Below are 12477 nucleotides of genomic sequence, written 5' to 3' on the forward strand. Positions count from 1 at the left end.
GAAATGAATTCTCTTTTTCACAAATATGATTCTATGATGCTATCATCCAAATGGATTTAGGCAGAATGGTAGCATAGTATAGAATGGTAGCACCTGGACAGTCAAGGAACAAGGCCATGGCATCCTTTAACATGGCATGTACCTCCTACCATCTGTGGAGGGGCAACGTTGGTACCAGACCCTCCTTCTGAATACAGGAAAGAGAAAGGATGTTCCTTCCATGCTCCCAGCTGTTTCCATGGCACCTGTAAAAATGCCTCTCCCCATCCAGCCCCCTACAACGTTTTATAGAAATAAATAACTAAAATGACATTTGAAAATCCCTTTAAATAGTTTGCTCATTTTAACAGTTGTTGAACTGAAGAGAAAAAAGTTAAGAAATTACTGAATTCTTAACATCTTTTTACAGTTAGAGATGACTATAAATCATACAATGAACAAGTGTGCACCTGGGAGGGAATTCTGTTTTCACAACATGCAAAATTGATTAAGTGGTAGCTCCTTTCCTGAAAACATCTGCACACCTCATAGGGAAATACATTGTCTAATACTCTCAAACACTTCTTATTTCACCATTAACCATTTACAGAATTTAATAAGGAAAAAAACCCAACCAAACAATAAGTATCAATAAACATAACAAGTTGTAAAACCCATATAGATTAATGCAGTATTAAGTCGATCCTGACTTAATAAACTATACGTGAAAAACACAAGTCATGATTTGACTGAGCTTCATGGACCTGAAGATTTATACTTTTTTTTTTTTTTTTTAAGGGAGTGCAAGGCAGGATTGCCATCAGAAACTTGAAAATAAACTCAAAATTAAGTTCTCTTATCAACTACTGCTTGGGCCACTTAGAAGAGGGTAATGCTGGTTATTTCCTTCTGAAGTGGAATTCTGTAAATGTCACTTGGGACTACAGGACATTTTCTTGAAATTCTAGATAGCCCTTCTTCTACACCGACTGGAAAGAGGGGTGTCTAGGGGTAGGGAGAGAGCATCTGCTTATTCCTTCTACCTCATGAATCATCAGCACCCATGCCGAAACACACTCAGACAAATCTAAGCTGTGTCACTTGACAGTAAAAATATGTCTACAAAAACCAGGCAGAGCACACATACATTTTGGGTAGGGTTCTGTTGTGTTACACCAGGGTTAAGTTCCAGACACTGAATGGCTCTCTAGGCAGAGTACTCTGGAAGACTAAGATCTCAATCAGATTTGACAATTAGCTGCTTTTACACTGTGCAACTAGGACCAGAGTCAGACCACGTAAATTTCAAATACTCAGATCAGAACTGGATGTTAACTACACATCTGTTCAATTTTTGAATGGATCAGCTTGCAAACAGAATAAACAAGAATCATCCTGCTATCTCATTTTCACATTTTAGAGTATTACCAGCTTTACCTTGCTTACCCTGAAGACTCCAGTAAAGCCTCCAGAGACTAAAGCAGGAAGGACAGATTCTAAAACATCCTCAAAATGTTGTAATGTTTTGTAAAAATAAAAGCTTTAGCGTTTACAGGCAAGGTCTTCATTTTCTGCAGGATTCCACAGCTGCCAAGATGTCTTGGAAAATGCTGTTTCTGTTCTCCTTACTAACCTAGAGAAAGAGAAATTAAAACTGATGTAATTTGATGAATAACCTCTATATCAGCATTTACTTCAAGAACAAACAGAAATTCAGAAAAGCAGAAATTCAAATGCATTTCTTTCTCAGTGGAGCAATGTTGGATGTCAAACACCTGCCACCTTCTGCTACTGAGAACACAATAAGCTAAACCCACAAACCTGCATATGTAATTGAATAATCAATGATTAACTAACAGTGAATAACTAACAGGAATCACTTGAAGAACCAGCACATACTTTTGTCATTACTAGAAATCCTCTTCAATTAACAAATATAATTTTCCACTATAAGGTAGAGTTCTCATGCCTTCAGTACTTGAAAGGGTTGTATTTATTAGGATGACAGACCTAGTCAAAAACATCTGCAATGAAAAAAATTAAAATTGGCTTAGCAGTGCAACTCCGTATTCTGAGACACCTTAGCATTGCAGGATAGAAACACCATGAAAAAGAAATAAGACTACTTGAGAAAGCTGGATGGCTTTTGTAGCACACTTTGGTCGACCAGTCTCTGGAAATGTTGAACTTTAAGGCCAGTACATGTGAAAATACATATAGTCCAGTGTCCTCTCTTTTGCTGGGCCCTTCTGCACTGCAGCACCCGCAGATTACTGTAAACTGCTAAGCAAATGCTAGCACTTGTTAGTCAGCTCAGCTCCCAGGTGCAGCAATGATAGAGCACAAAGCTGGCTGGGGGTGGTGCAGGGTGTAAGTTACCCCCTCTTGATAGACTGGGTCCTGATACACAGCCCAGTGACCCGCAGTGCCATGCATTACTAACTCAACCAAAACCTGGGGAGATGGCTGGGGTGGTGAAAGGGTTAAGGGTAAGAGTTAAGCTGAAAGTGTTAACAAGCAATTGTGAAGTGTCAGCAAAAGCCTCATTTTAAAAAGCCTAAGAAGTTTTCCCCACTGTTCAGATCCCTGCAGAGAGGGCAGGAAGAAATCAGACAAAGACAGATGAGCCAAAAAAAGTAAGGGCGTTCGTATTTTTCACAAAGTTTGAGAAAAGCTGTTTGATGAGGAAGGAGGGACACCACATTATGCATAGCATAAAACTCTCTACCACTGCATTCCCTGTAGCTGCATCTAAGATCTGAGCACAAGGGTTTCTATCCCTCCTGATTAACTACAGTCAATACTGAACAGGAGAAAGTTTTGTTTTGTTTTTAAATAGGTGACAGTCCTACCTGACGAATTTGGCCCTAGGAGCCTATATAGACACCCTATCCAAACACTGGAAACCAATACCATAATGCCTAGAGACAGTGGTCTCACCTATCCCTCTTGAATTCAAGAGAGCAGATCAACATGGGACTGATGAAAAAGTTACACTAAAAAAAAGACGGAAGAATGAAAGGGAAGATCTGCCTGAAAATGTTGCTGTTTTTATTGAGTATAATTCCAAGCCTATTATAAGATAAAGCCTCACACTAACAAAGGGAGCAAAACAATAAAGAATAGAATTGCTCTTCAGTAAGGCTATTGAGAGACCGCAAGGTAAACAAGGCACAGAGCATAATGAGCCAAACTCTAAATCTCACAGCAAGGGTCCTGATATCCTGACTTTCAAAGGACCTTCTGAACATTTAATAGCTCTTCCCACTGTCTCACAGCCAACAAAAACAATAGTACATTTTATCTATCCCTTTTCCATACCTACATGCCAGAAGTCCAGTGAGAGCAGCAGAGAGAAAGTGCCAAGTGCTGGGAAATTTTCACAACTGTTTTACAAAGGCTGCTTGATAGATACAAGTCTCCTCTTAAGATATGGAGACATTCTGTGCAGGCAGCTTTCCCAGAGAGAACAAGTCTCCCAGTAACTGTACTGAATGCACAAACAGATGGGTAGATTTCTAGACAGGGCGTTGAAAATAACTGCAGATATTGCTTATACTAACCATCTAGGTAATGTGGAGGAAACTATCACCTGGACTCCAAGCAGGCAACAGTAGAGGACAAAACCTTTCTTCCCCTAGCTGTTAAAGTACTTTAAATGAAACCCCTTCTTGTGCAGTCTATTCAAATGGGACCTTTTCTTCTGATCCATTTAACTATTTATATTCTTTCTCAAAAGGCATGTGCAACCAAACTTCACCAATAGGTTTCATGGAAGCAAAATTAATAGATGGGAAAATTGGGGAAAATATATATGTGCCAGCTGCTAAGGATAATCTGATCCTATTCATGACACCATGTCTGCAAAACTACACAGACCTGGGCAGTGCAAAAACAGCCTCTGTAGTTTCACTGGGAAGTTTAGTTCTCAGCAAAACAGAATTGGGCAAGAATGGAAAAAAATGTGTTAAATACCAGAGCTCCTATCGTTAAGTGCTCTAAACAGAATAAATTAAACATTTGGGACCAAATCCTCAACTGCTTTTAGGGCATCTGGGCCCATTCACACCAACTGAATATGCTTTCAAGACAGAAGGGACTGTAAAACTCTGAACAGCTGTCTCTATGCACTCAGTATCAAACATCAGAACTGTCCTTGTGACACTAAGAGAAGGATGAGAAAACTCTGCTAAGTTACTCGAATGCAGCCTAACTCCATACTAAGTGATAAAGCAGGCAGAACTTTTTTTGAATGTAGCCACCTACTTCTGCACAGTTCCAAGCACCATAAAAGTTAGTAAGAAGTTACTGACCATAAGCTATTTGGGCACTCCAGGTTCTCCCCATGCCACAGCCCCCAAAGAACATAGCTGGTGATCCATTTTTTACTTCAGCCAGTAACACCTCTGATTCCCCACAGGCAGGTTCTGTTTCTGCCCATGCACACATTTTAACTAGCTGGGAAAGAGCATGTAGTGTGTCACTGGAGCAAGTGAGACAGATGCTCTCCTGCACAAGACTTTAGCACAGCAGGTCTCTGCCACCTGGGAACTATTGGAGTCTGTCACACATTTCACACCCATGCTTTTGACTAACAGATTCACCAGAGAATTCTATTTAAACAAAAAAACCTGCACATCCTAATCTCAGCAGCATGAGCAGGATGGCTCATTTTTTTTATTAAAGTTTTTTTTAGCTAGAGATTTTACATTGCTCCACTGAAATTTACAGGAAGACTTTTGCTGGCTGTAGCAGTTACTTAAGAGAAAGACATTTTGGCAGACTGACACAGCTAATAACCCTGAGTGGCACATGCCCTCAGAATATCACCTGATAGAGACAGCAGAAACCTCAAAAGCTTCCTTGAAAAGCCAAATGCTGTTTTCTAGCACTCTTTTTCCTCCTCTGAGAGGACCAAACAAACACTACTGCCCTGCTGTGACTGCAGCCTAAGCACCGAATGACTTGCTCTCAGTGAGGCATTCTCCATTCCCTCTCCCACAGTTCTGCTCCTGTAAAGCACGTCATATAAAATTCACATTCACATGCAACCCTGTTCAGTAGCGTGACAACTAACACACATCAGCTTGGCAGTGGGAAACCTGGGGTTTTTTTCTCTGAAAGTAACAGTAGGAGTTGAATGCTTATGTGAGGAGAGGAATATTCTCTCGCCTTTGCTCCTAGGTTTCCCTCAGCACTTAGTTAAACAGGCATTTAATTTAAAAAACAGAAACTGAAGATGATGATGGGACCAACAACTAAAAGAAAGCTGAGGAACTTTTCTGACCACAGAAAAAAACTTTTCTGACTACAGAAAAGTAAATCAAAGGAGTGAGGGCTGCACTTAGCTTGTTTTTGTGAAGCATCCAGGACACTTACAGATGTTAAGGAAACCTCACACACGTATTCTTGTGAACAGGCTATGTTTTGTTGTGGTAAGTTTTTGAGAATCTCCCTGAAACTGATCAGAAATGCACTTCGAGGCCCTAACATTATGAAAATTATGTCTGTAAAAATAACATAATGAATTCCAAAACTGGTTCATTGACTCCAGAGAAAATATACTCCATTTACAAAGTGTCGTTCTTCTAGAAATAATTTCTGCAAACTCCACTGCTGCCCTTTTTTTTTTTTTTTTTGTTCTTGAATATGATTACTGGCAATATTTCTGCAAGCCAGTCTGGAAAAAAAAATTAAAATCTGACTGCACTTTAAAATATTTAACTCTTAAGAATAATGAATACTTATACAGCAATAATACTACAGCAAGAAAACCTTTTAAAATAACTATATCATTCTACAGCCCCTCACAAGCAAAGCCGGCTGTGTCAGACTGCTACAGTAAGTGCCACATTTTTTTTTTTTTAATAAGGTGAACACCTGCTCATTAAGAATAAAATGGAAACTAAAAAACTTATTTCATACAAGCTACCCACAGCTATCAATTGGTAGTAACAACTCAATTTTAAACACAGACAAATACAAACCAGCAACCCAGAACAGAAGGCTCATGAAAGATATTAAATATTACTCACATTGAATACTTTAATATCTTTGCTACTTCTTATTTCTTCAACAAGATCCAGTGGCTTTCCCTTAGGTACTGGAATAGTTCCAAGCACCACAGTCCCTGTGCCAATCAGCGTTTGACGAACAGCTTGAATAAAAGCCTGGCTGAAAAGTTCCATTTTACCAACCTCATCTATGACACAAATTTTTTTCTCTGCATCACTGCCATGGTTTACCTGTGGAAAAGTGCATCAGACAACAACACAGAACTTAGAACAAGCAACAGAAATAATTCTTATGCTAATAAAAGAAATACCTCCAAAAGAAATCAGTTGCAATATGGGGGAAAATGGAAGAGTCAAAGCTGCTGCTGGTAACTGACAGATTTATAAAGCTATGATACCTATTTCAGCACAGATTTTTTGGAAAGATGAAAATAAATGTACAGCATAAATACAAAAAACAATAGGAAATTTCCATAATGTCAGTTTTCCTTCAAAGCAAAGTCCTCACAATGGTCCCATACAAGCTATTTGACATTAAGAACAGCACTTTGCCTACTAGCAGCTCTCGATCAATCTGAGGGACACCAGTTTTTCAAAACTTCACTCCTCCCATCAAATTATGCATTTTGACTAGATCAATATCCACAAAACACAAGTATTAAGACTTGCATTAAATCTAGATTTGGAAGTTTCTCCTCTTGTAGCTGGGTCAAAGAAGGGTCAAAACTAGCACTTCTCTCAGAACAACTAGCTTTCTTCAAAGCTATCTGGATTTGTTGAGATATAGCTTGTTCTATAGTCCTAGCCATCCCCCTGGATCATAAGAAAGCACCACACCAATTAACCACATTTGCAGTTTGTTTGCCTTTTTCATTAATACTGTGCCAAACAGTACTGTGCTGCAGACTGGTGTGAGGAGAGAACACGGGTGACTGCCACCAAGGGAAAGGCAACTCGGAGAGCAGAGGAACTATTCAACAGAAAAGGAAGTGCACTGCCTACCCTCTCTTGGTAAAAGTAACTAGAACTGCACTCCATTATTTATAGAAGTGAAGAGGAAACCAACTCAAGTCAAAACATCACTGTAGATCCATGAATATATACCAGTATCAGCCATATTATACAGAACATTAAAAAAAAAGTTCAAAAAAATTGAAATGTTTTCCCTCGTGAAGGCTAAGTATTTGCTTCTGGGAAAGTGGAAGAACTGTATAACATGCATCCTAAAATCTTCTCAAGCTAAGTCCCCACTGGGTAACTGTTTTATCTAAAATCCCTTCATAGATCAGTGAGCTAAAAAGCCAATAGTAGTCACTAGGTCACACACTGAGAAACAGCATTTTGTTTTGAAAAAAATCCTGAGTCCTGCCTGTTAAAAGTTTCCAGAACCAGTAAGATCATTCACTGTAGGATCTACCCCTCTTCTCACTGGTGTGAACAAGATCCAAGCCTTGGATCTTGAACAGCTGAAGCTGTTCTCAAGACTAAATGGGCACATGCCCACTCCGTGCTGCTCTCTGATCAAACCAGACCATACCTATGAGTTTCTGGCCCTCATTCTTCATTTGCAAGTTCTTGTTTCAGTTCTGTGATCTTCCTCACTCTCATCCTCCCCCATTTTGTGCCACCCACATGCATGACCACATTCCCACAAACTGATGAACAGCGCTTTCAAAGAGAAGAGGGTCATGCACGATCCAGCCCTGCTGGCCCCTTTTCTTCTCTTCACTCTCTTGTACTTGCAGAGGGCTACATTATATAACAACCAGAAAAATTCAACATTGATAACACCCTTCTAGCAAGATCTCTCCTGGACTTCACATCGATGGAGCAGTAAACGGATTCCAATACAGCACTGGCTTAATTAAGTCTCTTTTATTAAACTATTCTTCTATTTACTAACATAGTAAATCAATTTACAGTGAAATCAAACATACAAAAATTGTCCCATTCTATTCATATTTCCTTCTCCCTTGCCCCCAACATCTTTGCTTCCTTACTCTCAGACTTAGCGTTCCTTGACAAAAACAAGAATCAGATCTTCAATCTCATTTTTGCTCCTTGCTCCTTTGGTTTTTTTGTTCTTTGTCAGTGTGCAAAAAATCACAATAGGATTTTTTTAGTAGTACAGTTCAGCAGCTGCCGCACAGTTTGTGATGTGTTATTGTCAAAATCAGATCTGTTCTTGTTTAATTTTGGAGAGGGGAAAAGGTTGGAGTGAGAGAAAGGAGTGAGAAGGGAAAAAGGCAGTAACAAAGTGTTAGGAGAAGGATAGAAGAAAGACTGTGCGGAAAGTCTTGCCACAGTCAGAGCACTCCTTGTGCAACAGGCTAAATCCCAAGTTATCAGGCTGCTATTATCACTTAAAGCCTACCAGTCCACAGACACATTGGTAATCAAAAATAACGACTGGATTCAAAAAACAAATGCTTCTACTGGAAGAACATGGGAATCAGAGCAAGAAGGAAAAAAAGGCCGTAAAGAAGAACAGCAGCAAAAGCCTTTTTCTTGAACCCACTGACTCCACCCAGTTCTGAATGATAAGCCACTTACACATTTTGTTTGCTTTCCAATATGCAAGACAGTGACAATGGAAAAAACTTCCTATTGGCTGTCTCTCAGGCCAAGCAAGTCCTGCTCACAGGGTGATATCAGATCAAGAATGAGAGGGCATTGCAATCTCTCCGATACCACAATAACCACAAGAGAACAAGCCAGATTTGCCCCTCCAGCTTCCTGATCCTTAATCAGAGATACTTAAGAAACAGGCCATTTATTAATATCAAAAACTAGTGCTCTAGGAGGGCCTTCCAAGAACACTAATTATTATAAAGCATCAATTTTTCAGCAGCTTTCATAGAATACTCACATTTCTCAGCATAGGTAGAACCAACTGCTCAAATGAAACAAGGTCTACAACATATTGTCCAACCCGATATTCACGTCTTGCAGTAGAAGAATCAGAACTGAATTAGAAAAAGAGATACACAATTCCTTCTAAGTAATTAGTTTAATGAGAATTCACTGCAGTCATTTCAAGTGGATTTATGATAAGTTATGATTAGGATATAAGTCAAATCCCCTTAATTCTTCTAAGAAAAGGAAAGAAACTCTCTGTAAATCATCCATTATATCATACTGCAGATAGCATACTTTCAGATAATAAATATATCATAAGCTACCTTCACAACTATGTAAGCTCAAATTTGAAGAGTGTACAAGGACTATGGGATCTAAAAGCCAGCAGGTATGTTTACACTGAAATCAAAATACATGCCTGCATGTATTCATGACATGCCTGCAGTTCAGATCTTTGAATCTGGTAATGTGACACAATAGAGCGCATCACAGCAGTAGCCGAAATCTCTGCAAAACCCTTAAACAATCTTGGAAAAAGACTCATGTGGCACATGCTGCCTCACACTATCCTAGATGAACCTCCTTTATTAGCAGTATGCAAATTGTTTAGTCAGATCAATTATGTCTGAATGAGGTGCACCTGGACTTAGACTAGTTTTGCACAACACCTGAAAAGCTAAGTCTAGTGAATAACAATAGACTGTGAGCGCCTCTGCACTTCAGAGGCCCCCTCCTCTTAGTGGGGCTCTGAAATCCTCTTTTTCTTAAAATTCACATGTGGATATTGTGAGACAGTCAGTGGGTCTTTAAAACAATGTTATATGCAATTTCCCTTTTCTCTTCCACTCCTGTCTCCATAAATTAGCTGGTGGAAACAAACAAAAAAAAAATCTTCCTTCCTGCCTACAATAAGCTACTTACTGTATCCCAAAGAAACTTGGCCTCACAATAAAAGGCTCAGCAGTGCTTCCTCTCTATCTGGTATAAAATAGGCAGTAAGAGAATACCCTTCCCTGGCACATTTTCAATATTTCTCTTCGCAATAGAGGCATTGTCTATGTACATAATACAGGCATCAGCCAGGACTCAAGAACTGAAAAAAGAACTTGACCATGAAAGCCATATCTGTGTTGGAAATCACCTTCTGGGGGAGCATTTAACATGCCGACAGACTCGAGTAGAAGCAAAAAACAATAGCCCACTTAATGTTATTAAAGCCTCAGTACCTAACTCTAGACAAAGGTCCTCGTTTTCCAGACAAAGTGACAACATCAAATCCTGTTCTCCTGCCACCTTCTCTAACTTCTTCTGTGTAAAATCCGTCAATGGGAATGCCCGAGGATTTCAGAGCCTGAGTGACCTTCTGGATCAAAGTAGTCTTTCCAACCCCTGAAAATAAAGAGGAAACAAAAAGCACAAAAGATTAATCTTCTTCTCCACTAAGAGCCCATTTTTAAACACCACAGTAATGATTCAGTTCAGCAATACCTTTTAAGTAACAAAAGAACAGAAACACCTTTTAATGTTCATCTTGTACTGACATTGTAACGTTTTATTAGCCTTTAAGAATTACGTCTACAGTAACGTCAGAACAGAATGGTAAAAATATCCCAAGCTACCACTAAACTTATTAGCTTAGACAGTGCGCAGGCAGGCCACAAAGCTTGCCCCACGGAAGGTAAATACAGCCATACTGTAATGCAACTGATACCGAAGCTAGCTGGAAGACTGATGAAACTTTCTTTCTACCACTGCTATTCACTTTTTAAGAAAAGAGCCGAGTTCATCTCCCTGTTAGATCATAAGGTCAAAATTTACTGCTATTACCAGGAGCCTAACTGGCACAAAGGACACACCACTTCCATTGATGTCCTAGAAACCAGAAGCACTCAGTGCCTGAGATACCAGGTCCTACAAGGTAAAAAGTATTTCCAACAACAGAAACACGCTTCTTATGGTGATTGAAGCAAGAGAGCTTTTAACTACATACAGGGAAAAGCCTTTTTATCATGAGGACAACCAAGCCCTGGAACAGGTTGCCCATAGAAACTGTACAATCTTCATGTCCTTTGAGGTTTTCAAGATCTGACTGGCTAAAGCCTTGAGCAACCTGGTCTGGCCTCACAGCTGACCCTCCTTTACACCTCCTGAAGTCCCTTCTCACATGAATTATCCTGTGGTCCTATAATCCATTTTCTTACCCTAAGACAGATCCTTAAAACCCTCACTAACTGATGTCTCCTAGTACAGTCTGATGTACTTTCCACAATGTTAAATGTTCCAGACATCCTCTCCGTTCCCACAAAGGAGCTATTTCTTTTTCTTTGCCATTGTACAAGTACCTCCCCTGACAATCTCGTTTTAAACTCAACTTCATGGTCTCTCACAAAATTTAGTGTTATCACTTCATTTTTAATCATTGTCAAAAAAAATCAGAAGATAGGAAATATCCTGCAGAATAAACCTTTACATTCCTGCAGACAAGGAATATAGACCAAATGACGCCTAAAGACGTCAACAGAAATAATTTCAACATGCACATACCAAATTCCTCCCTTAGATCTTAAGCAGATTTAGGAACTACTTTCTTAACTGTCAATATCAATGGCAAAATATTCTGTGGCTTCAAGGACACCTAGTCTAACTACTAAGCCAACTTTTTAAAACTGAAGACAAAGGGATTCCTGGCATTTGAACAACAATAAAATGACAAAAGTGGCACCATCAATATATACCATCTTTCCAGGGCCTTGTCCCTATAAGCAAATTTATACTAATTTGGCTAAGTAGATTTGCTATCTCTAATTTGGTTACCTTCATTCAGTAAATTGCCAAAGAAAGCTAAAATTGTTCCAACTATGTTTAAGAAAGCTTATACGTGTATTTAATCAAACCAGTACATTCAATTTCAGTTAAAATGAACACAGACAAGGCCTGGGCAGGCCTAACCTCTGCAACTGCCTTTATTCAAGGCGATGGAAAGGAAGAATGAAGTGGGTGGAAAGCATTGCTATCTCAGCCTAGCAGACGCACTTTAAATTATTTTGGAACATGACAGGTATCTGCAAAAGGTTCACAAAAAGGAGAACTAGGCCCACGGCTTTATTTCCACACCACAAAAGAAAACTTTGCAATCATAATAACCGGTTTATTTCTTTATTAACCTTTTAGTTCAACACTTATACCACATCCAACCCTACCTCCACAATAACCAGATTCCCTTCCCATGATAAACTACTCCTCTGCTTCAATCAGCGCCTGCTGATCTGGGACGCCAACTATTACCCACAACTGAACACTACTCAGGTTGGAAGTGCTAAATCACTACAATTTAGTTACAGAAGAGACGAGTGCTCAGAAATTATTAATGGCTGCCGTTTACTTGAAGCAGGATTAGTTGTCCAGGGTTTTTTTTCCTTCAACATTGAACTGCAGGGCAACAGCCAGGGACAAAGCAGTAGCGTCTGGAAACGTACATGACAAAGGACTCAACAGAGAGCTAAAATGGACTTTCATCAGGAACAAACTAACGAATGCAGCAGCTCCGACCTCAACAGGCGGCACCCGGGGAGGGAGGGGAGCGGCCGCACGCCGGCAGCCGGGGTCAGCGCGCAGGCAGCTGCCG

General features: G+C 39.7%; 1 protein-coding gene across 1 annotated transcript; it reads right to left on the minus strand.

Moving 5' to 3' along the window:
* Positions 1-1265: 1265 nt before the first annotated feature.
* On the minus strand, positions 1266-10241 carry NTPCR (nucleoside-triphosphatase, cancer-related; the record flags this gene model as incomplete). The annotated part of the gene is made up of 4 exons (XM_010081845.1): positions 1266-1612; positions 6015-6224; positions 8863-8959; positions 10079-10241. Coding segments are annotated over 4 exons (539 nt in total), but the record flags the coding sequence as incomplete, so codon positions are not given.
* Positions 10242-12477: the final 2236 nt, after the last annotated feature.

The sequence above is a fragment of the Pterocles gutturalis genome, unplaced genomic scaffold (assembly GCF_000699245.1).
Source record: "Pterocles gutturalis isolate BGI_N339 unplaced genomic scaffold, ASM69924v1 scaffold1104, whole genome shotgun sequence".
NCBI lineage: Eukaryota > Metazoa > Chordata > Aves > Pterocliformes > Pteroclidae > Pterocles > Pterocles gutturalis.